General features: G+C 39.7%; 1 protein-coding gene across 4 annotated transcripts in view; it reads left to right on the forward strand.

Annotated features, from left to right (window-relative positions):
- The window catches only part of GLIS3 (GLIS family zinc finger 3), a 481,516-nt gene that overhangs the window by 145,397 nt on the left and 313,254 nt on the right, over nt 1-22,865 (forward strand). For all 4 annotated transcript variants that reach the window (XM_050762001.1, XM_050761998.1, XM_050761999.1 and 1 more), the window contains one exon: nt 21,331-21,538. In XM_050762001.1, the coding sequence (XP_050617958.1) occupies nt 21,408-21,538 (131 nt within the window). In that variant the 5' untranslated portion in view covers nt 21,331-21,407. The remainder of the gene's footprint in view (nt 1-21,330; nt 21,539-22,865) is intronic.

Raw genomic sequence — 22,865 nt, forward strand, 5'->3', positions numbered from 1 at the left:
ATCATTATTCAGGAAGAATAATAGTAATGTATGGAATGGAGGTATGTGAAGGAAGAGGACTAGGAATTGTAGAATTTGTATTTGCTGTAAGAAATTAAAATATAGTATGACATTGAACTTTCAGAACTTCTTAGGATATTGCCTGCATAATATTCAATTTGGGGAAGAAATGAATGGCCAGAGGAGATTAATTGCAGTAGGCTTAAAATTCTAAATGTCAGGTGCTATGGCAGGGTGGCTAGAAAATTAGAGGCATATGGTGAAATGCCTTTAATTTGGTATAAGATCTAGTGCATTTGATTCTAAAGATGCTTTGGGACAATCGAATTGAGAAACAATAGCAAGATAGTTTTTAAAAGTCGAATGTAGTGCTTTTCAGAATGAGTGCCAAATAAAATACTGGTACATTGCTTCTGGCCTGTTTTAAATGAGTAGCTCTTGTAGCATCCTCCCTCTTTGCTGTGTTTATCTAGAGAACTGTTTAATTTTTATTAGTAGGCTAATTCTTGCATTAAAGACATAAGAAATTGCGTATTTAGGTAGGAGAATAGGCATGTGAGATGAAGTTTATTCAGGGTTCTATCCATACTGCTGAAAAATCTAATTCACCATGGAGTGGATCGTAACTGCAGTTGCTAATTTAAAAGTCAGTTCGCCAGATTCCAGTGACTTTGATAAGCCTTTTATTCTTTTCAGTCTTATGTATTGGTGAACACATTCTTGGGAAGATTGCTGCTGGGTAGTGTTGCATGTCAGAGATGAGGACAGTTTAGTCATTAACCCTAAATTGAGGGTAAAGACTGGCAACAGGCGGCCTGTGGAATGAGGAAAGGGCCAGGTTGAAATATTTCCAAAAGGTATTTTTGTTGTTTACCCTTGTTAATTATTAATACTAATTATTGATGAAAAATAGTTTTGAGTTACATGCCACACATTGCTTAGGAATAAATTATCAAATTTCTTATCTAGAACTATAGTAGATATTCAACTGTTTCAAATAATCGATATTTATTAATTTAGTAAGATGTTGCCCCTTCCTTCAACATTAAAAACACAAATCCGTCAAGTTCTGGTGCATAAATACTTTGTTTCATGAAAGTGCACTTTCCTCCCAGCTTTGGGTAGCTTCTTGCGCTAAATGAATATGTTAAGAACTGAATTGGACAAAATCAGGTCAATAATTTAAAAAGTGTCTTAGAGCAAAGTACCTATCTCATGTAAGACATGTAGATAATATATAGGTTTTGTAGGTCAAAATTGCCAAATTAGTTATGAATGTTGTGCTTTGTCTCAATTCTCCATGCCTTTTCAGATTTGTACTTTATAGTCATGTTAGTTTCTTGGAAATGACCTTTTTAGGAATTTCTATATTTTGTAGTTTACCATACAGGCTTAAATGAAGTATGTTGTTTAAATTCTACTGAGCGGGTATGCACTTTCCAGAGAAGATTACTCTCTCTGGGAGTCAGAACTGGCTGATACTAAAGGAGAGAGATGGAGAGAGAAGGAGAAAGGGAGGGAGGGGGGCAAAAGGGAGGAGGGAAGCTGGCAGGAAGAGAAGAGGAGGAAGGGAGAGGAAAGAGAGGGAAGTTTGAGATGTTAGATCCCTCTGACTGAGGGAACTGATGTGACTTGGAGACTGCTCTCAGAGTCAGGCTGTGAAAGTCGGTGTTCATGCTTCTTAGGCATTATGGGCTTTTTGAATGTTCTTAGATTCATTTTAGCCTAATTCTTAAGAACTGCGTGTTGGATATCCTATGGGCTTTGGTCCTTTTTAGTTTTAGATCGTGTTCCAATCAATTGGCTGTACTATGTATCACAGCAGTTGTGTGCGAAGGTGCTAGCCTTGGCAACCTAAAGATATGTTTGGTTACAGAAAATAACACACACAATTGAACCACCTTTGGGTGTAGTTTTTCATTTGTCAGGGTGTTCTCCAGAGGTACCCTGCATTGGTGTATTTTCCCAATAGTGGGAGGTTGTAGTATTGGCTTCAAAACCTTACCTAACAAGGAGTAAGTAGGCTGATCCTGGATCAGTTTATTTTCTCTGTCATCCAAAAGACTTGCCCACTGACCTCATCCATAGCGTGGTGTTTGGTCTATGAGCAGTTGATTCACCAGTTTTCAGAGCCCAAGTCTAAAATCACAGATTCTGTGGGGGATTTGGGAACATCTGCCTTACCTTTATGAAGGTTATGGTCAGTTAAACCTTGCTTTCAATGGGCTCACTTCACTATGGGAAGAAAATTCTGCAGTTGTTAAAAACGAAAGGACACTGCCTTTTCAAAGGGAGCTGACAGCTATTGGTTTTTCCAGAGAGGATTACTGGTGAAGACAGTTATGAAGAACAAGTAACTCTTGTAAATGAACAACATGTTCTTGCTTAAATATTTCCCAGAACAATTCTAAAGAAATATAATACAGGTAAGTTTTGTTATGTTCTCATTGTGAGTTATGTTTACGAGAAGCAAAAAATAGGATTAGAATCATAGAGGAGGAAAAAAAGCCTTTTCATACCAGTGGCTTATGTTTTATTGAATTCTAACCATTTATAAAATTATCTGGTTTCTTGCCCCTACTCATGGTTGATTTTGTTTCTCTTTTTCCATCTAGAGACCTTTGAATTATTTTTATTCATAAGTGAAAAATGTATTACAGCTTTATTTCCTTTTATTAATAGTTCCTTCTTGCCCTTAACCACATCTCTGACTTTTTGGCATGTAGAGTCCAATGAGCTCATGCTTAATCATGTATAAACAACCATCTAATTATATGGTTTTGAATTTTCATTTGACCGACTAAACAAAAATGACACAGAAACGAGAAACCTGACAACTTTCCTGTCTTCAGATACCTGGCCTTTTTCTCCCTCACTCTCTCTTCATGCATTTAGTAAAATGCGTGTTATAACCTATCAAAAAATATCACTTTGCACTCGCCAAGTTTCTGAGGTAAAACTGTTCTTTTCAAGGCTACGTGTCAAAAAACAAGTCGGTTGAGCTGAATTATCCACCTTCCTTTCAGATTTCTTTCAGACTCTATTCTTTCCTCCTTTGGACCGAGGTGTTACTCGCATTCCTTGTGTTGTGGTGTCAGATGACAGGACAACATTTATGGAGCAAGGTTTCTCAATCTTTGTTCACTTGCCTTCTCCCCTGAGGTCCAATAACAACTCTCCCATTTGCCCTGTCGTCCCACCCTCCCCCAAACCATGCTGACACATTTTTGAAAGAAGATAATGGGAAAATCTTTCCATACAAAGGTGCTCACTGTGTTTAAACAGGAAGGGAGAAGTCGTCTATTCTCTTTTCTTTCTCACTGACTTGATCCTAGAATTCTGAAGATGATGGAAAATTTCTTTCGAACATTTAGATGGTTTCACCATAGATAGTTCAGTGTGCTTGATAGAAAAAGACAAAAGATACTACAGAAAGACAAATACTGGCTGATCTCACTTAGGTGTAGAATCCAAAATACTGGAAACTCATAGCAGCAGAGGGTAGAATAGTGGTTGTCAGAGGTTGGGAGGTGGGTGAAATGGGAGATATTGGTCAAATAGTACAAAGTTTCAGTGTATGAAAGATGAGTAAGTTCTGGAGATTGCTCATGCACAATGTGGTGACCATAGTTGACAGTACTGTATTGTTTACCTGAAATTTATTAAGAGAGTAGATTTTTATTTTATTTTTTTTTGAGACAGAGTCTTGCTCTGTCACCCAGGCTGGAGTGCAGTGGTGCAATCTCGGCTCACTGCAACCTCTACCTCCTCAGTTCAAGCAATTCTCTTGCCTCAGCTTCCTGAATAGCTGGGGTTGCAGGCACCCGCCACCATGCCCAGCTAATTTTTGTATTTTTAGTAGAGACAGGGTTTCACCATGTTGGGCAGGCTGGTCTCGCACTCCTGATCTCAGGTGATCTGCCCGCCTCGGCCTCCCAAAGTGCTGGGATTACCGGTGTGAGCCACTGTGCCCAGCTAAGAGAGTAGATCTTAACCTCTCACTAGACACACACACACACACACACAAATACACACACGTACACACGCAAAGGTAACCATGTAAGGTTATGGGTATGTAAACTATGGATTGTGGTAATTGTTTCACAATATGCACATATGTCAAATCATCACATTATACATCTTACATTTACACAGTTCTGCTTGTCATTTATGCGCCAGTAAAGCTGAAAATAGAAACATATCTTTATTCTTTTTTTCTGGATATTTTACAAGGTGAGTATGTCAGAGAGTAGGTTTGGCTAACTAGTACTCAATAGCTATAAGAGAGAAGAAAGGGAAGTGGATACCTGTGAATTTTTGCCAAAATGATTTATTTCCTCACTGATCTTTCAGCCTTAAAACATAATTTGATTTCTCAAAATTTCTCTGAAACATGCATATCCTTAAGTGTGAAAATTTCTTACACTTAGATGGGTTAGGTTTGGAAGGAAATTGTATTGATTCCATTTTGAGAATTTAGAGTTAGTACTAGCTTGCTGAGATTAATGTCTGACAGCCTTCCTTATTGGAAATATTTTGGAGATCTCTTCATAATTTTTCTGCCCATTGTAAGGTGCTAATATTACCCAATGACTTTTGGGGATTTATAATAATATTTTATTTCAAACTGTGGATTTGTTTCAAGGTTTATATTCCACTCATTGTACAGGAAGATCAAAGTGAGATTTCTGCCTATAGTTTTGTTATTTTTGTTTTGCTATGGAATGTTTAGAACACAGGAGACCACATCCTGGCAGAGTTTATAATTTGATTCACCTGGAACAGTTGAATGAAGAGTCACTCTAACCCCCAAGCTAAGGCCTCTACTTAATTGACCCTTTGATAATTAGGAAAGGATTTTGTTTCTCTCCTTCTCATTAACATTGAAAACCATAGGATCTTATGTTGTTTATTATGTGTTATTTACTCTCTTCTAAGACTTTGTATATTATTCAGGGTATAAGCTATCAACTTGATTAGCATTTAACTTTTATTCATGTTTATTCTCAGCTTTAGCATTCAAATTCAGATAAATAACTACCACTACTTTTAAAATCGTATTATTTTAGGGAGAACATAAGCACAACTCTTAATTTAGATTTTTTTCATACTGGCATCAATATGTATTATGGTTGCTTTTTCATTTTGATGGGAAAGAATTTAGGTTGGAAGTGAGCACCTACTCTGTTCTTCCTCATTTTTTGACCTAATTTCAGATATGATTAGTTGGGAGTTATTGCTGGTACAGTATCTGGATTCGCATCTACAAGGTGCAGAGATAAAATGTCACATTTACTTTGATACTAACTCATGTTCCAATCATGTTTACAGAAACATTACTCTAGTTCTCTTATAAGTTAAAAAATAGCATTAAATAAAAGAAACAGAAGGGAATTACATTATGTAGGCCTCAGCCAGATTGCCTGTGTGTTGAGATTTGTGATGTTAAAATTTTATTTTTATATTTTGTTATTTTAGTTAAAGTTATGTGATTTTATACAATGACAAGTTTTCTGAGCCAAAAGGTAGATATTTCAGCCTTCCTACCTCTCCAATTTTCAGCGAATCTGTAGTGAGTATGACTTATTCTGCCAATTTATGTATACAAGAAGTGGTTCTTTAAATTATTTTCTTTAAATCACAATAAATCAGATGCCAAGATCCCATCTTACTTATTAGTGGGAAATTTAATCTCAGTCATTGCTAGTTGGGGTGGCCTGATACGCTACCAAGGTGACACAGAATCCCAGGGTGTTTGTAGAGATCAGAACATTCCAGGAGCTTTTCTGTTCTTGCTTCTTCAGGTTACTGCTGAGATGCCCTTTGACCAAGCCCCCCATGGCCTCTAGCAGTCTGCTGCTCTGTGCATTGCTTGGACACAGGAAGTTTTGCTGGGGCTGGAAGCCCAGGCCCGAAGGTCTGGCCTTTGTATTTTGGTCATGCAGCCATACCTTTTACCCCCACTGCCTTCCTTGGGAGCTACCTTGCTACTCAGGGACCATCAAACTGTTGTTCTTCCCAGACTTTGGGCAATCCCATCTCTCTCTTTCCTTCTTCTGTCTCCCTCTTAGAGGCACTCTCCTCTTTCAGACGGCTCTGCCACCTTCAGAGCACCTGGAATAATCTCAGTGAATTTAGAATTCTACACAAGACTGTAAGAGAGGATGAACTTGGCCAGGTGCGCTGGCTCATGCCTCTAATCTCTGAAATTTGGGAGGCCAAGGAGGGTGCATCACCTGAGGTCAGGAGTTTGAGACCAGCCTGGCCAACATGTTGAAACCCTGTCTCTACTAAAAATACAAAAAATTAGCCGAGTGTGGTGGCACACGCCAATAATCCCAGCTACTCAGGAGGCTGAGGCAGGAGAATCACTTGAACCCGGGAGGCAGAGGTTGCAGTGAGCTGAGATTGCACCACTGCACTCCAGCCTGGGCAACAAGAGCAAAACTCTGCCAAAAAAAAAAAAAAAAAAAGAATTCAAGCAGTGTCTACTCTTGGCTCTTTTATAATAATCTCTCTTGAGACAAAGGAGCACAAAATACAAATAATAGCTCACTGAATTTTCTTGCTATAAGCGTGAGCTGCTGAATGGGCTTTGGAGCTCAGAGTTAAGAATTACAGTCTAGAGGAGGAAAGGGTATCTGGCCTATGAGATAGTTGAGCAGTTCTGGGGGACTTCTGGGAGGAAGCTGGGTACTTTCCATTTCTTGGAAATATGGGTGACTTAATTTTAATGCAAAATAATGTAATCTTCATTACTATTTTCCTTCCCTCTGGGTCTGAGGCTTCTGGGCATCCCATCTGGACTTGCAAGCCCATGTAGAAGATGGAATAGAAACGATTTATGATAGAGAATGTGTCTTTTTGGCCAGCAATGGGAAATTACTGCTTAGGGAAAAACAAAGGTAGTCTGGTGGCTTTTTTGTTCTGTTTTTGTTTTTTTTGGGACAGGGTCTCACTTTGTCACCCAGGCTGGAGTGCAGTGGTGCCATCCTGGCTCACTGCAGCCTTGACCTCCCAGGTTCAAGCAATTCTCCCACCTTAGCCCCACAAGTAGCTGGGATTATAGGCACATGCCACCATGCCTGGCTAATTTTTGTATTTTTTGTGGAGACAGCGTTTGGCCATGTTGTCCAGGCTGGTCTCAGACTCCAGAGCTCAAGCGATCTGCCTGGTCTGGCGGCTATTGCAACTATGTAAGATGTACCTTTTACAGACTAAGTTATATCTAATATGAAGAATTGGCTGGGATTTTGCCTCTGAACCAGCTCTTACATACTGAAAAAAAAGTCCCATTGATTTATATTGAGTGGCTTAGACCAGGGGTCCCCAACTGCCGGGCCGTGGACCTGTATGGGTCAGTGGCCTGTTAGGAAACAAGCCACACAGCAGCAGGTGAGCAGCAGGCATTACAGCCCAAGCTTTGCCTCCTGTCAGATCAGCAGTGGGATTAGATTCTCATAGAGGCAGAAACCCCATAGTGAACTACGCAAGTGAGGGATCTAGGTGGCGTGCTCCTTACGAGAATCTAACTAATAATGCCTGATGATCTGAGGTGGAATAGTTTCATCCTGAACCCTACCCAACCCTCTTTGCCCCTTCCATGCTTTCCATGAAACCATGAACCATGAAACCAGTCCCTGGTGCCAAAAAGATTGGGGACTGCTGGCTTAGACTACCCTCCTTTCACACTGAATGTGTTCGTGTGTATCTGTATGTAACAGGAGGGAATATGGACAGAGGAGGCGAACGAGTAATATTTCTGGCTGTTCAGTAATTTAGAGACATATAAACAGTTGTGTCCACCAGGGACCTCAGTCTTCTTCAGTATCATGACTCACATTTCAGAGGAACTGCTCAATTTGATTCATGGCATTTAACTATACTTGACTTATGAATTGTTCTTAAAAGTTGTATTCATTGCCTATTAATCCAACAGATATTCGGTGAGCACTTGCTGTCTGGAGGATACCCAGTCATTGCTCCATACAGTGGGGGCGTCTCACCCAGAGGCAGCTTTGCCATTTCTCACCCAGCCTCTGCTTTTGTTTGGCTTGGGGCAGGGAAAAGCAGGTTGGGAAATATACAACCTTGATTCATGGAAGAAAGATTCTAAATCTGGTACTTCTTAAAGGCACTTCAGCAACCATCTTACTTGTTTGCTTAATAAGATAAGTTGGGCTTACCCTGTTTGCTCCGTTTGCTCTTCCCGGCCTGGTCTCATCCTGAGATTATGGCAACATCTTCCTAGCTTGGTTTCCTGCCTTCAGCCTTTGCTCTGCTTCCAAATGTACTGGTAATATAGTTAGACTGTTCTCTTCTTTCTTCCTCCTCACAACATATCCATGCTTACAAACCTACTGTAGCTCTTTGGGGTGCCCGGTTTTGGAGGCTGTGTGCAATCTGATAACACCTTAGTAAGAATATGCATTCCTACAGCTGATATAGTACTTACTGTGTGCTGGAAACTGTTCTAAGTGGTCTACATACATGACTTATTTAGTACTCCAAATGGCCTTATGAAGGTGGGAGCAATTATCGTTCCCATTTCCCAGACAAGGAGACAGAGGCACAGAGAGCTTAAGGCATTTGCCCAAGGTCACACAGCTGCTAAGTGAAGCTATTCTGGCCCTAGTGTCTCTCTCTTTCCTGCTTTCCCCATGCTGTCTCCGTAATACTTTCTCAGCACATGCCCCTCCCTTCATTTTGGCTGTCCAACTCTTCATATTGCCCCCTGTTCTCCTGCTGTTGAAAGGCTCAGATGAAGTCTCACTCCTCTACTAAGCCTCCTCCAGTTTATTCAATCATTTGAGCTCTTTTTGTACTCAGCAGCGAAGTAACTCAGTTTAAGATTAGTTGTTTCCCAGTTGTTTCCTGTGTTAGTTAACACTCTCCAATTGGTTGGAAGATCTTCAACCAAGGGCTAGCTGTATGGCCTAGGGCCAAGCCTAACACCCAGTAAATATGTCTTTGGGAAACTGAGGCAATTTTCTCTCATGACAATATGCGTTCTCCCTTCTTTCCATTCATTCTTCCTTATATTTGTGGGAGTCCTCTTTTTCCACAGTAAGTAAAGTAATTCCACTTTTATGTATTTTCACAGATGAGTCCACCAGATGAGGCTTGATCTAAGCCTATTAAATTAGATGGTAGACAAGAATGATTTGACTCAGCTGTATGTCCACAGTCCCTAGAGTATATAGTGTAGCACAGAGCAGGGACACAGTAAACAAATACCTGATCTGTGAGCAATAGATTACTAAGTTGTGCCTCTGCTGGTGTTTCAGTTTTTCAGAGTATTTGTTTGCTTAGTTAACAAATGTATCTGCTTTCTTCCCCTGGGATTGCTAGAAAATTTGTCCAGGGTGAAGCAGTAAAATGTGCTTACATTTCCTCTTTGGTTTTACAGGCTAATTGTTGGTGAACTTTATTTAACACTCTTGCTATATACTAAGAGTCTCTATGGAGCAGAGCAGCTTTCAGTTAACTTGGCAAATCATTACAAGAGAGAACAGAAGGGTCAGCATAAGCACTCTCTACTAATTAGTTTATAATTGATGTACAATAGCTGACGGATGGGACTTTAGAATATAAACTCCAGGAATATTGCTTAATTTATCTTTGCATCCTTATGAAGTGGCTCAGAACTGTGGGTTCTTGATATCATCTTATTGGGAGTGCCCAGTGGTGGGGAGCAAGATTGAGGCTTCATGCACAGAACTCCAGGGCACTGAGTGGTACAGAAAGGAATATGATACGTTTTAATCTCTTGGTTATAAATGTGATTCCATTTAATACAGGGATAAATTGCAGTGAGTAATGCTGGTGATTCCATACTTGGTGGACAGCATTCCTGAATGCTGACTAAGGTTGGAAGAATGCTGGTATGAAAGTTACATTCTTTGTGGGATAAACATGGAAGATTCAAGCTGAACTCCTGCAGACAAGGTGGTGGGAGATTGCATGATTCATGTGAATCTCCCTGGGTTCAGACTTGACCTATTTATTGGCTGTCTTTGTAATGATGTCACCAAATAGACCCCCCTCTCCCATTTAAATGTGATCGCCTAAATCTTTAGCAACTAGTTATAAAATCCTTACTCTAACTTGCTTCATAACCATTGCTTTCTTATTTTGTCATTTACCACCCTGTGGCTGCTCTGCTGGCTGTGCAGCTGGTTCATGTGCTCCTCCAGCCTTTCTCCCCATCTCTTCCAGATTAATCTTGGGTGAACTCTGCTTCTAATGGGATGCGCCTCTACCTACAGCACAGGGTCCCAGATGCACATCAGCTGACTAGTTATATCAGCATCATTTGCTTTAGTTGGTTTGCAGTGGAGCTTAGGGATTTGCATTTGAGAAGCTTCCCTGGTGATGCTAATATGTAGCCAGGTTTGAACCACTGTTGGATAAGTAATGTCCAGTTTTTAAATCAGTTCTTCAGGGGTGACTGAACCAACCCTCTAAGCTCTGTCTCCTCCCTTTCTCCTCTTGTAGGCAGCCCTAGCTCATCTTTATTTCTCCAGGATGCATTGTGCCTCCTCCCTTTCATTTCTGTGTCTACACACTACTACTTCCTTCTCATTTGTGTGCTCATTCTTCCTTCATGTTTTAGCTTATTGTTTTCTAAAGGGTATTCCTTAGAATGCCAGTCTTAGGTGAGTCTCTTGGGAAAACCTCCCTAAACAAATGTACTTTATATATTATTTGGTCTTCTGGGAGATTTATCACATACATTTACATTTGTAAAGGCTCTGAGAAGACTTACAGTAAAAAGTTTAACTTTGTTGTATTAGGGGTTCCCAAAGTTACTGGACCCTGGACATCTCCATAAGGCTGCCTTAATAGTCATTTAACATCTTTGGACATCCTGAAGGACTTTGGGAAATGTGTTTGTAGTTCATACTCTTCTTCTTTCATAAATTACCTAGTACAAAGGAATTGGCCTGCTCTTCTGAGCTCCTGTCTCTGTGATTTAGTTTCATGCTTAATTCTGTACAGTCTAGCGACATTATCCAATTGTTCCCAGGCGAGCGCATCTTATCTCTTCAGAGACTGTGAACGCCATGGAGGCAGGATGTTATATCCAGCATTCCTTACCTCCCATAGGTTTTGCACAGTTTTGAGCATTTGTCACAATTGCCAAATTGGATTGCTTTGTCCCTGAATGTAGGAGCCTGTTATTTCATTCTAAATGTCACCCTTTGGTGTTCACAGCCATTTAGCCATGCCTTACTGTATTTCAGAGTAATACATTCACATATATTCATTAAATTGTTACTGATGTATCTCAGCAGTGAAATATTACGAATTTGACAAAACACTACATAACAAGCCCAGGGTGTTTGTATGCAGGATGTTTCTAGCTCTAGGGAGGAGTATTCATGAAAGGTGAGGGAATTTGATGACCTGTGCTTACCTTCATTGACCTGTTTTTGCATAGCAGATGGGAGAGAAGGGTACCTGTTTCTTTCTGTGGTGAAAGAATATACTTTTCAAAGTTCTTTCATATACTTGATGTTTCTCCCATTTGAGAAAAGAGGAAAGTCTTGGATTGATACTATGCCTTGCCTAAGATTCTATTCTTTCTTTATTGGTGGGCACCTATGTTTCATTATAAGAATAAATGTGTTATAAGAATGTATATTCTTTATATATGTATTATAATAGAATTGTTATATTATAAAAAGAAATGTATACTAGATATGTTAATTCAGTATTAGTTTAGAGACATTATTCTTTGTCAAAACCGTCATAGTTTGATGACTTCTCTCAAGAATATAGGGGTCAATGTGTGCCTAACTCACATTGCCTTTAGAATTAGAACATACATACTCATATTTGAATGAATTTAGAGAAGAATGTGGGAGGATACACATTCGGCTGTTAGAGTTCATTACCTTAAGGGAATGATATATGTGGGGGGGGGTGTGGAATATGAGCTTTTTCTTTTTATAACTTTGCATTCTTTGCCTTTTAAAGCACATGCACACATATACAAATACATATTATTTTTAAATTTAAAATAGCAATAAAGGTAATCCCAAATACAAAAGAGATAATGCTATCTAAATAGACAATTCTAGACAATGCTTTGACATGTGCTAAGCTCATAAACCTCAGGGATGAAATGTATATGCCATAATTCCTCACATAATTTGGGGTCTATGAGGAGACCCACAATAAATAATACATTTCTTTCCCACCAGAATCTCTCTTTCTTTTTTCTGATAGAGGATGTGTTGGAAGGCATAACTTTGTGTGAGAGTCCAGTGGACCTGCTGACTGGACCGTAGGATTAGGCCATCTTATCTCCCTAGTCCAGGGCAGCTCTTTCAGGACAAGCCTCCTAGGTAAGGCATATACCATGTGGTAGGTAAGCTTCATGGTAGGTAAGCTTAGTCCCCAGAGGAAAACAAGAAGGGTTCCCTGAACTACTCATCCCCACTTAGTCTTTCTACGTTGGCAGAGAAGAGCTAGGGCGTACCGAGAGACAATTCCTTTCTTAAAAGATGGCTAGAAAGAAGTGTTCCCACCATTTTGCACACCTAAGTTAGGTATTCATTCTCCCCATTATGGCTCAATTTGCATTACTAAAAATATCATTCCATAATGTAATAATGACAATAACATTAACAAAAATTATAACTACTCTTTACTGAGCAGGCACATCATATATGTTGGGTCTCACTAATCCTTGAAGCAACCATGTAGAGTGTATAGTATTATTTGTCTTTTAGAGATGGAAGAAACTAAGACTAAGAGGTAAAATTACTCTGCTAAATGACCAAAGTTACATCCACAAGCTGGCTGTGGAGGCCAGCCCCCATTTCCCATGCAAAATCAAAATATTTTCTCTGGGACTTACTTGCTTTTGAAGGAGGTGTAAGACTCATTATTTTATATTAGGCATTAATTTCATTATTAAAGGAAGCCTTGCCAGTTAGGGATAGTTAGGTGCTTAGAACTGGAAATAATGGGAAACTTTGAGCCTCAAAGTTGCAAAAACTTCATTTGCAAATAATCTAAATTGGCTTTCAACTCTACTTCAACTGTATGTTGAATTTGTGCTTGCTAGGAAATAAAAGGGCCAGGCTTATATAAAACAGGTTTGCACAGTAAAAGGGTATGGTTGAAAGGTTTAAAAAAATATTCCTTTCAGTCTTTCTTGCCACGTTTTGAAATTTTACTTGTTTTCTATTGTATTATTGTTTTGTAGTAAAATGTTCTTGAGGTATTTTGCTAGTCACTGCCACCTTAGTTTGAAGTAATCATTCTTTTCTAAAATAGCTGAGAAAAAAGAGAAAATGGATATGAGGAACAAGAATGGCCTAAATAAAGTCTGGAGCCCGTTCAGGCGAGGACAGATGTACGCTGTGTGTATGTGTGTGTGTGTGTGTGTGTGTGTGTGTGTGTCTGTGTGTGTATGTGTGTGTAGAAGGTCTTGGGCTGGAAGGCATCAGCATGCTGTTTCTGGGCACTCAGGAGAAGAGATGCTAGAAACAATATCAGAAAGGTACCATACGAGAGACAAGTTCTTTAATAAAATATAAGTAGAACTAACAGTGAATTTATTAAGTGCCAGGCACTATTACATATATTAGACTTTTTAATCCTCTAAACTGAGGTAACTGCTAGTGTTAACCTCATTGAGAGATCAGGACACTGAGGCACAGAGAGCTTAAGTAACTTGTCTAAGGTCACACAGCTAGGCAGTGGTGGAGCCAGGATGGAAATCTATGGCTCTTAACTACTGCGCTATGTACTGTTAACCTCTCACTTCTTTCCTTCCACCATCTTTTCCACTATCTATCTGCTTTTAGTGCCCAAGTGTCGAGTGATATCCCAACCCTAGTTGGTGATATCCCATTCTTGAATGCCCACCTGAATGTGAGTCTCAAAACCTGTGTTTCTAATGCATGATCCTGGATTGGAAAACAATTGTTCTATAAGTAACATTTGAGTATAGATGGTATATTGCATACTACTACTATATCATTACTAAGTGTCTTGAATTCAATGATTGTATTATGGGTATATATTTAGCAATGAAAGACATGAAATCTGCAACTTATTCTTAAATGTTTCAAAAATTAATACTCCTAATACAAAATAAGTTTATATATAGAGATGGATAGATAGATAGAACATTAGATAAATTGAAGCTCATCTTACTATTCTTGTGACTTTTCTGTAGCTTTAAAAATGTTTTCAAGGAAAAGTTAGGGAAGAAAACCAAACCCTGCTGCTTAGAGGCAGTGGGGCATATATTAATATTTACTAACCCTTTTAGTCCTCAGAACAACCTTATGAGTTAGGTATTATTACTGTCCCCATTTTAGAACAGTACGCTGAGGCACAGAGACCTTAAAGACCTCAAGGACCTTCCAGCCAGTAAGGGTGGGAGGCAGGACTCAAACCCTAATACATATATTTCTGTTTCTATAACACCTTGCGTGTGTGTTAGGTTGAACCATATAGAAATTGCTCTTATATGATCATTTTAGACCTATTAAGAATATCTTTTTATATGACCCAGCCTAATAGCAGGGATCACCTCTTTTATAATGAATAGTTGGTTTAGTGTGCATCTTCATGGCTAGACTGTGGGCTCCATGGGGGACTGGGTTAATCTTGCTCACCATTTTCTCTGTGGACTGCCTGGCTAGTGGTTGGCATTTGATAAGAGTCAGATAAATGAACAATAACAATGTTACTGTTGGTTACTTCTCTCTGCTCTTCCCAAATATATTTCATTTTTGTTCCCCCTGTATCTATGTCATTTTTAGAACCAGTGGATACACATAAATAATTCTGAATGATGCAGCCTCAGTAGTGATAATTGTGACATAATCAGCCATTTGACTTCAAGAGAACCCTTTTAACTAATGAAGACATTAATTAAAAACATGCCCTGCTAAGATGAACTGTAGGTTCAGAAATTTGAAAATGCAAAACGTTTGCATTCCCTACTAGCATACACTGATTTTGGCTAGAATGTATGTGGTACTCAGAATGCCATCCACTTAGGTACTCATTTGAGCAGTAAACACAGTTTTAAAATACATTGTGTAGTCTCTAAAAATAAGGAGTGTTTCAAAATGAAAACCAGTGCACAAGTCGTTGGCACATCTGGTAGTCAGAAAAGTTGTATGGTTTGTTTTCAGGAATAACAAGCTAAGGAACATTCAAACTTGGCCAATTGAAAACTTTTCTTCTGTGATGACAAGTGGTGTTTTTTAAAAAAATTGGCTGTAGACTTAAAACAGAAAGAATATTGGAAATGAGAAGAGAATTAAACAGCATCATTTACTATCTTGTTTTGTGCAAGGAATTGTAAAGGAATGTTTTCTTTAGAAAGAGAATGGAGCAAAAAAGCAATGACAGGCATGTAACAATCATAGTATCAATAATAACAATAGTAGTTAACATCCATTAAGTACCTACTATGTGCTTGATAGTGTGCTGAGTCCTCTATGTATGTTGTTAATACTAGAGGCATAACAACCTTATGAAGTTGTATTAGTCTGCTCTCACATTGCTGTAAAGAAATACCCGAGACAGGGTAATTTATAAAGAAAAGAGGTTTAATTGGCTCACAGCTCTGCAGGCTTAACAGGAAGCATAACAGCATTTGGGGTGGCCTCAGGAAACTTTCAGTGATGGCAGAAGGTGAAGGTGAAGCAGTCACATCTTACATGGCCGGAGCAGGAGGAAGGGAGAGCCGTGGGCAGTGCCACACACTTTTATACAACCAGATCTCATGGGAACTCTTAACACGAGAATAGTACCAAAGGGACAGTGCAAAACCATTCATGAAGGCTCTATCTCGATGATCCAATCACCTCCCACCAGGCCCCACCTCCAAAATTGGGCATTACAATGGAACATGAGATTTGGGTGGGGACACAGATCCAAAGCATATTATCATACCCTGACCCCTCCCAAATCTCATGTCCTCACATTGCAAAATACAATCATCCCTTCTCAACAGTCCCCAAAGTCTTAACTCATTACAGCATTAACTCAAAAGTCCAAAGTCCAAAGACTCAGATCTGAGACAAGGCTAGTTCTTCCGCCTACGAGCCTGTAAAATCAAAAAGCAAGTTAGTTGCTCCTAAGATACAATGGAGGTACAGGCATTGGGTAAACATTCCCATTCCAAAAGGGAGAAATTGGCCAAAATAAAGGGACTATAGGTCCTATGCAAGCCTCAAACCCCATAGGGCAGTCATTAAATCTTAAAACTCCCAACGATTCCCCTTTAATTCCTTGTTTCACATCCAGGCCACACTGGTGCAAGAGGTGGGCTCCTAAGGCCTTGGGCAGCTCTGCTTCTGAGGCTTTGCAGGGTGCAGCCCTGGCAGCTGTTTTCATGGGCTGGCATTAAGTACCTGTGGCTTTTCCAGGTGCAGGGTGCAAGCTGACAGTGCATCTACCATTTTGGGGTCTGGAAGATGGTGGCTCTCTTGTCACAGCTCTATTATGCAGTACTGCAGTGGGGACTCTGTGTGGAGGCTCCAACCCCACATTTCACCTCCACACCTCCCTAGTAGAGGTTCTCCATGTGGCCTCTACCCCTGCAGCAGGCTTATGCCTGCACATCCAGGCTTTCCCATACATCCTCTGAAATCTAGGCAGAAGCTCCCAAGCCTCAACTCTTGCATTTTGTGCACCTACAGGCTTAACACCATGTGGAAGCCACCAAGTCTATGGTTTGCACCCTCTGAAGCAGAGGCTTGAGCTATACCTGGGCCCCTTTGAGCCAAGACTGGAGCTAGAGCAGCTGGGATGCAGGGAGCACTCTTCGGAGGCTGTGCAGTGCAGCAGGGCCTGGACCATAAAATCATTCTTGCCTCCCTAGGCCTTTGGGCCTGTGATGAGAGGTGCTGCCAGAAAGTTCTCTGAAATGCTTTTGGGGCCTTCCCCCATTGTCTTGGCTGTCAGTACTTGCCTTGTCTTTGTTTATGCAAATTTCTGGAGCCTGCTTGAATTCCTCTCCTGAAAATGCTTTTTTCTTTTCTACCACATGGACAGGCTGTAAATTTTCCAAACTTTTACACTCTGCTTCCCTTTTAAATATAATTTCCAGTTTCAGGTCATTTCTTTGCTCACATATGTAAACACAGGTTGTTAGAAACAGCCAGGCCACATCTTGAACTCTTTGCTGCTTAGAAATTTCTTCCTTCAGATACACTAAATCACTCTCAAATTCAAAGTTCCATAGATCACTAGAGCAAGGGCACAATGCCTACAACCTCACTGCTAATGCATAACAAAAGTGACCTTTGCTCCAGTTCCCAGCAAGTTCCTCATCTCCATCTGAGACCTCCTCAGCCTGGACTTCACTGTCCGTATCATTATCAGCATTTTGGTCACAATTCAGGCAGTCTCTAGGAAGTTCCAATATTTTCCACATCTTCCTGTCTTCTTCTGAGTCCTCCACACTCTTTCAACTTCTGTTCATTACCCAGTTCCAAAACTTCTTCCACATTTTCAGGTATCATGGCAATGCCCCACTCCTTGGTATTAGTCTGTTCTTGTATTGCTATAAAAAAATACCCGAGCCTGGCTAATTTATAAAGAAAAGTGGTTTAATTGGCTTATGGTTCTTAAGGCCTAACAGGAAGCATAGAAGCTTCTGGGAGTCCTCAGGAAACTTTCAATCATAGTGGAAGGTGAAGGGGAAACAGGCATGTGTTACATGGCTGGAGCAGGAGGAAGAGAGAGAGGGGGAGGTGCCACACACTTTGAAACATCCAGATCTCATGAGAACTCTATCATGAAAACAGCACCAAAGGGATGGTGCTAAACCATTTCTGAAGGATCCACCCCCATGATCCAAGCACCTTCTACCCGACCCCACCTCTAAAACTGGGCATTACAGTTGAATGTGAGTTTTGGGTGAGGACACAGATCTAAACCGTATCAGAGGGAGGGTTAACTTTATTCCTGTTTTGCAGATAAGAAGACATAGACATGGAGAAATATAGCACAAAAATGTTAAGTAATTTGCCTAAATCCCCAAATAGCAGATCCCGGGCAAGCTGTCTCCAGAGCCCACACTCCAAGACACTGCACAATTCTGAGTAGTCTGGAGGTATAGGTGTTCATTATGCTTCTGGCATTATGAAAAAATTTAGATGGCTGTATTGAGCACAGTGGCTCTTGGTCACACTTGTTTGCCTGCATGTGTGAGACAGATGATGCTATTTTCCATTTACCAGAACATCCTCATAGTTGTACCACAAACATTTATATGTTCCCAAGAAGTTCACCATTAATTTTCATGCTTCAAGGATACCATTTGTGATACCATTTGTGCTTAGATGGGGTTAAAGTTGACCAGTGATTGCTTCTTGGCCTTTTGGCTAAGATCAAGTGTACAGCTGACCACTGAATTTGGGAGTAGGAGGTGGTATAGTAAGAATGTGGAGATATTAGGGAGATAATTAGCATTTCTTCATTACAAAGCAAGAAACAATGTGGATGTATGAATCCAGAGTAGAGAGTTACAGAGGCAGCCTTGACCAGTGTAAAATTCTGGCCCAGAAAGATAGATTTATAATTACTACCCCCACTGACTTCATATTCCATTCAGATCTAGTTAGCAATTCTGTGGCAAGGCATCAAAGGATTGACTTGGAGTTTTTTTGTTTTTGCTTTTTGAAAAATGGCACTGTGTATCAAAAAAGATAACCAGGAGAGTTTCAGCAGAATAATTTGTCAGTATTTAATATTCACTTATATGGATCTTTTATTTTCATTCATTCATTCTAATTTCACTGGATAGACTTTATTATGTAATGTGCGTTAGACCCTAGGTTAGGTGCTAAGGAAGTAGAGATGCCTCAAATAAGGACTTTGTCTTTAAACAGCAGTGAAGTATAAAAATGAGAGGATGGCAGGCACATACAGAGTCCAGTTCCCTGAAGTGCTATGGGTGCTGAGGCACATATGTGATGGCAGATGTGGACAAATGAAAGAAGCAGTGGTCAGATCTGCCTATCAGGTAGTGGAGGAGGAGGTCATATAGGTGGTGACCCTTGAATTGAGACCTTAAAGATGCAGAGGTGCTCACTAGGTGGATAAGTTAGGGTAAGGGCATTCCAGGTAGACAGAAGAGCATGAACAAGATAAGGGTTAAAATAAATGTTTCAGCGATCACATTAGTTTGTATTGGCTCTAAGGTGTGCATGTTTTTACATTACAACATCTCTGAAATCTGGACATCATGCACTAGTTGGACTGGCAGTTCATGTTCTTACTGGTACATAAAATAATGGTACACCTTACAATATGTGCCATTTTAGTTTTATGAAATTATCTATTAGTATGTTTTGCCATCAAGTAGTATTTCTTGGATGCTGTTCCAGCTGCTATGTCTTTGTTTTAGAGGTAGATAGGTATTAATACCTTTTTACTGAAGAGGAAATAGGCACGGAATGACTGAATTCCTTAGATAAATATGTGACATGAAATTTGACAGAATACTTGATATTTGATGTTGCTTTTAATAGTAGTGGCTAGTAGCAATGGGACCCGGGGAGAGAATTCATATAGAGAATTCATTCATTCAGTCTTATATACTGCACTAGGCTATGAACCATCACATTGCCTTTTTTTCAAGGTAAAAAGGGAGTTTGAAAAGCTAATGCATGTAGCTTATTGAGATTTTTAAAGATATTGAATTTATGATGCATTACATAAAAGTGTACCTACTATTCTTGGTGTCAAGATGAAGCCCTGATAAAACAGTGCTTTATGACTTATGAAAACGGAATATCTGTAACTCATCTTTTAAGGCACAGAAGATGGATCAGATATAAACTGCAATGGGAGGGGTAAAGGAGAGGTTCTGGTTTATGTATCTGGGAAAGAAAATCAGAGAAATTTCTTTTGGAGCGAATAATCTTGGAAAGTGTGCAAGGAAGAAACTAGGCATATCAGAGCCTAAATTTAAGCACACAGGTGTCATCAAAATACACTCTAGTAGAATCAGTTTCTGTTCTCTCTTTGAATCCCTGTGTGATTTTGTGCAGGTCAATTGCCACTTGGATTTTAGTGTCCCATAAGTCTGCACTAGACCAGGATTCCTGGCAGCTAATAATGCTGTGACTCCCCAGCATTTCTGAGATAGGGCTGCATTGATGGAAACAGTGATTGCTCCAATGTCTTGTTTGTTCTGTTGTTTGGAGGGCTCTTGGGAAGAATGTTACAAAAGATGACAAGTAAAGGCACTAAATCAATAGATTTAATTTTGGGGAAAACAAAACAGGAAATTATGAACCCCTGCAGCTAAGAAAACTGACAGTGACACTTTTCTTCCTACTTCGATCCCAAATATATCAGTGAAAAAGATGGGAAATATGCTGAGAAAAATGTAAAGCTTAATTTGTTAAAGACTGAGATCGTATATATTTTTGTTTGCTAGAGATGAAAACAGACTGTATAGTTACTGAGACTTGACCAGGTAGTTGACAAAAAAAAGTTTGAAAAAATGCATCCATGTAAAAAGAATGTCTAGAATGATTCGACTCATTATGATTTTTTAATAAATGAGTCATGGCAGTGTTTGCCTTTCTCAAAGTCTTTGCTTTTCACTTTTCCATAACGACAGAGACTCTTGTGGGTTCCTTTTTTCTTTCCCCTTTGGGTATGTATCAGCTTTTACTACACTGATTGTTACTAATGAAAATGAAAAATATATGTCCAATTTGGTTACCATGCTGTTTTTCAAATGAGCATTTTGTTTACAATTCTGTCTTCCTGATTTTTTAAAAAATTGGGTAGATGTCCAATGACAGTGTGTTGAGATGAGGAGAAAAAAGTCAAGAGCAGAGAGACACAGCCAGACTATATCCTTGTAAAGAGACTTTTTCGAAGTACAGATTTGGAATGAAGTAAACCAGTTAAACAGGTTTTTTCCAGTAGGGTCAACTTTCCTTGCTGGGTGATTCAAGATATTAGCTATTCTAGGAAAAAACTTGGTTTGATACAGGCATTCCCATCTACTTACCACCTTAATTCTTTAGGGAAGGATATTATAAAATATGATTTTTAGTATAACTGGACACTTATACATAGAAGGAGTAAAATTTAAGCACATTTTGTATGAGTGCTGATTATGGGAAGTTTTCTCTTATAGCATTATGGCTTTGTCATTAGAATTGGAGAAAGCTTTTTGCTATCACCAATATTAAAAAAAAATAAAGAAATGATCTGAGGACTGTCTCTAAAGATGGGTCCTGATATAAGCATGCACATGTCTGTGTTTACTGATTTCTGATGTAAGGGACATGAAAGCTAACCTGATTCATTTGTTTTTAGGGGCTCTTGGCTTTGGGCCTCAGTGCAAGTCCATTGGAAAAGGCAGCTGCAACAATCTAGTGGTCACCAGCAGTCCCATGATGGTTCAGCGACTGGGACCCATTTCACCTCCAGCAAGCCAGGTCTCTACAGCATGCAACCAGATCAGTCCTAGCTTACAGAGGGCAATGAATGCAGCCAACCTGAATATACCTCCTTCAGATACCAGGTCTCAAGTTAACTTTTTTTTCCCCTTTCTTTATGGTATAAACACACCCCATGAGTGTTTTCCCTCTCTTTCTGAATACACACACACACACACACACAAATGCACACACACACAAACACACACACACAAATACACACACTCATACACTTACACACTCAAGCAACTCTCTCTATTTGAGGTTTGTAGGGGAATATGTCTAAAACTAAGAATGTGCCATCATATCATCTTAATTGGGAGGAATGGTTTAATACCTACTGTCTTGTGGTGTGAGTGAAATGAATACCTAATTTGAGATTGTGGGGCCTCAGTGACTGAAACACGGTGTGTAAATTTGTCAGTTTCTGGTGAAGCAGTCATATCATGGCCTAGCAAATTTGCATGGTCCATGTACACCTATCTTACCTGCCAGGTTTTCTATGAATATGATGCATAGTTTCCAGGCAGCTCTACAATCTGTTTTGTCCACCTGTGCATCCATCCAGCTACCCATCTACTTAAATATTTGTTAAGTACCTACTGTCTGTGTAATATAATAGTTGAAGTTTAGGGGCCTAGTAGCGAGAGTAACGATACAAAGCATACATTTTAAGACTTTCTGATGTGTCTGGAAAGGCATACTTTCGTGTTTGAATTACATAACATTTCAACACAATGTCGATTAGGTTCCAGAGTAAGTAGGTACTATAAATGCCATGTATCTATCTCCAAAGGAGGGAATTGAATAGAAAAGGGAAATCACCCCTCAGACAAAGTTTTACCACTCTCAAGGTTGATATTAGGTGGGAGGGGCATAAAACTAAAATACTGTGCAGTGTTTAAGGTCTATTTTTATGTTTGAAATAAATTATTTTATCGTCTGGAAGTTATTTTCTTGGAAAAACACAATCCATAGTTTCTGCCTCTTAGTTCTGGTTCTACCATAACTATGGTCTTGCACAGGAATTTTACTCTCTAAGCCCCTGCTTCCTCTTCTTTGGGATCGGTAACCTGCTATGTGCCTTGCAATTCTGGGATCTTGTGTTTTCTTCCTTTCCTTCCTTCCAGCCCCGTTCTCCCCTCTTGTATCTCTGTGCTGTCCCTCCTGGTCACTATTTAAGACTCTGAAATCATAGTTCCTAAATCATTTATTTATGCTTATTTTTTCATGAGATAGAAACTTGTTTTTCACCTGAGACTTTTTGTGATGGGAAGCTGCTGTCATTTTCCCATTGATGATTATGCCTTAAGGGACTCCTCAGACTTGCTGAGTGCTGCATGTAAAATGAACTGTGCTCATGCAGTGGGTGTCATTGGGAAGCCTTCAGCTTCCTTTCTGTGGCAAGTCCAG

The sequence above is a fragment of the Macaca thibetana genome, chromosome 15 (assembly GCF_024542745.1).
Source record: "Macaca thibetana thibetana isolate TM-01 chromosome 15, ASM2454274v1, whole genome shotgun sequence".
NCBI classification, from domain to species: Eukaryota; Metazoa; Chordata; class Mammalia; order Primates; family Cercopithecidae; genus Macaca; species Macaca thibetana.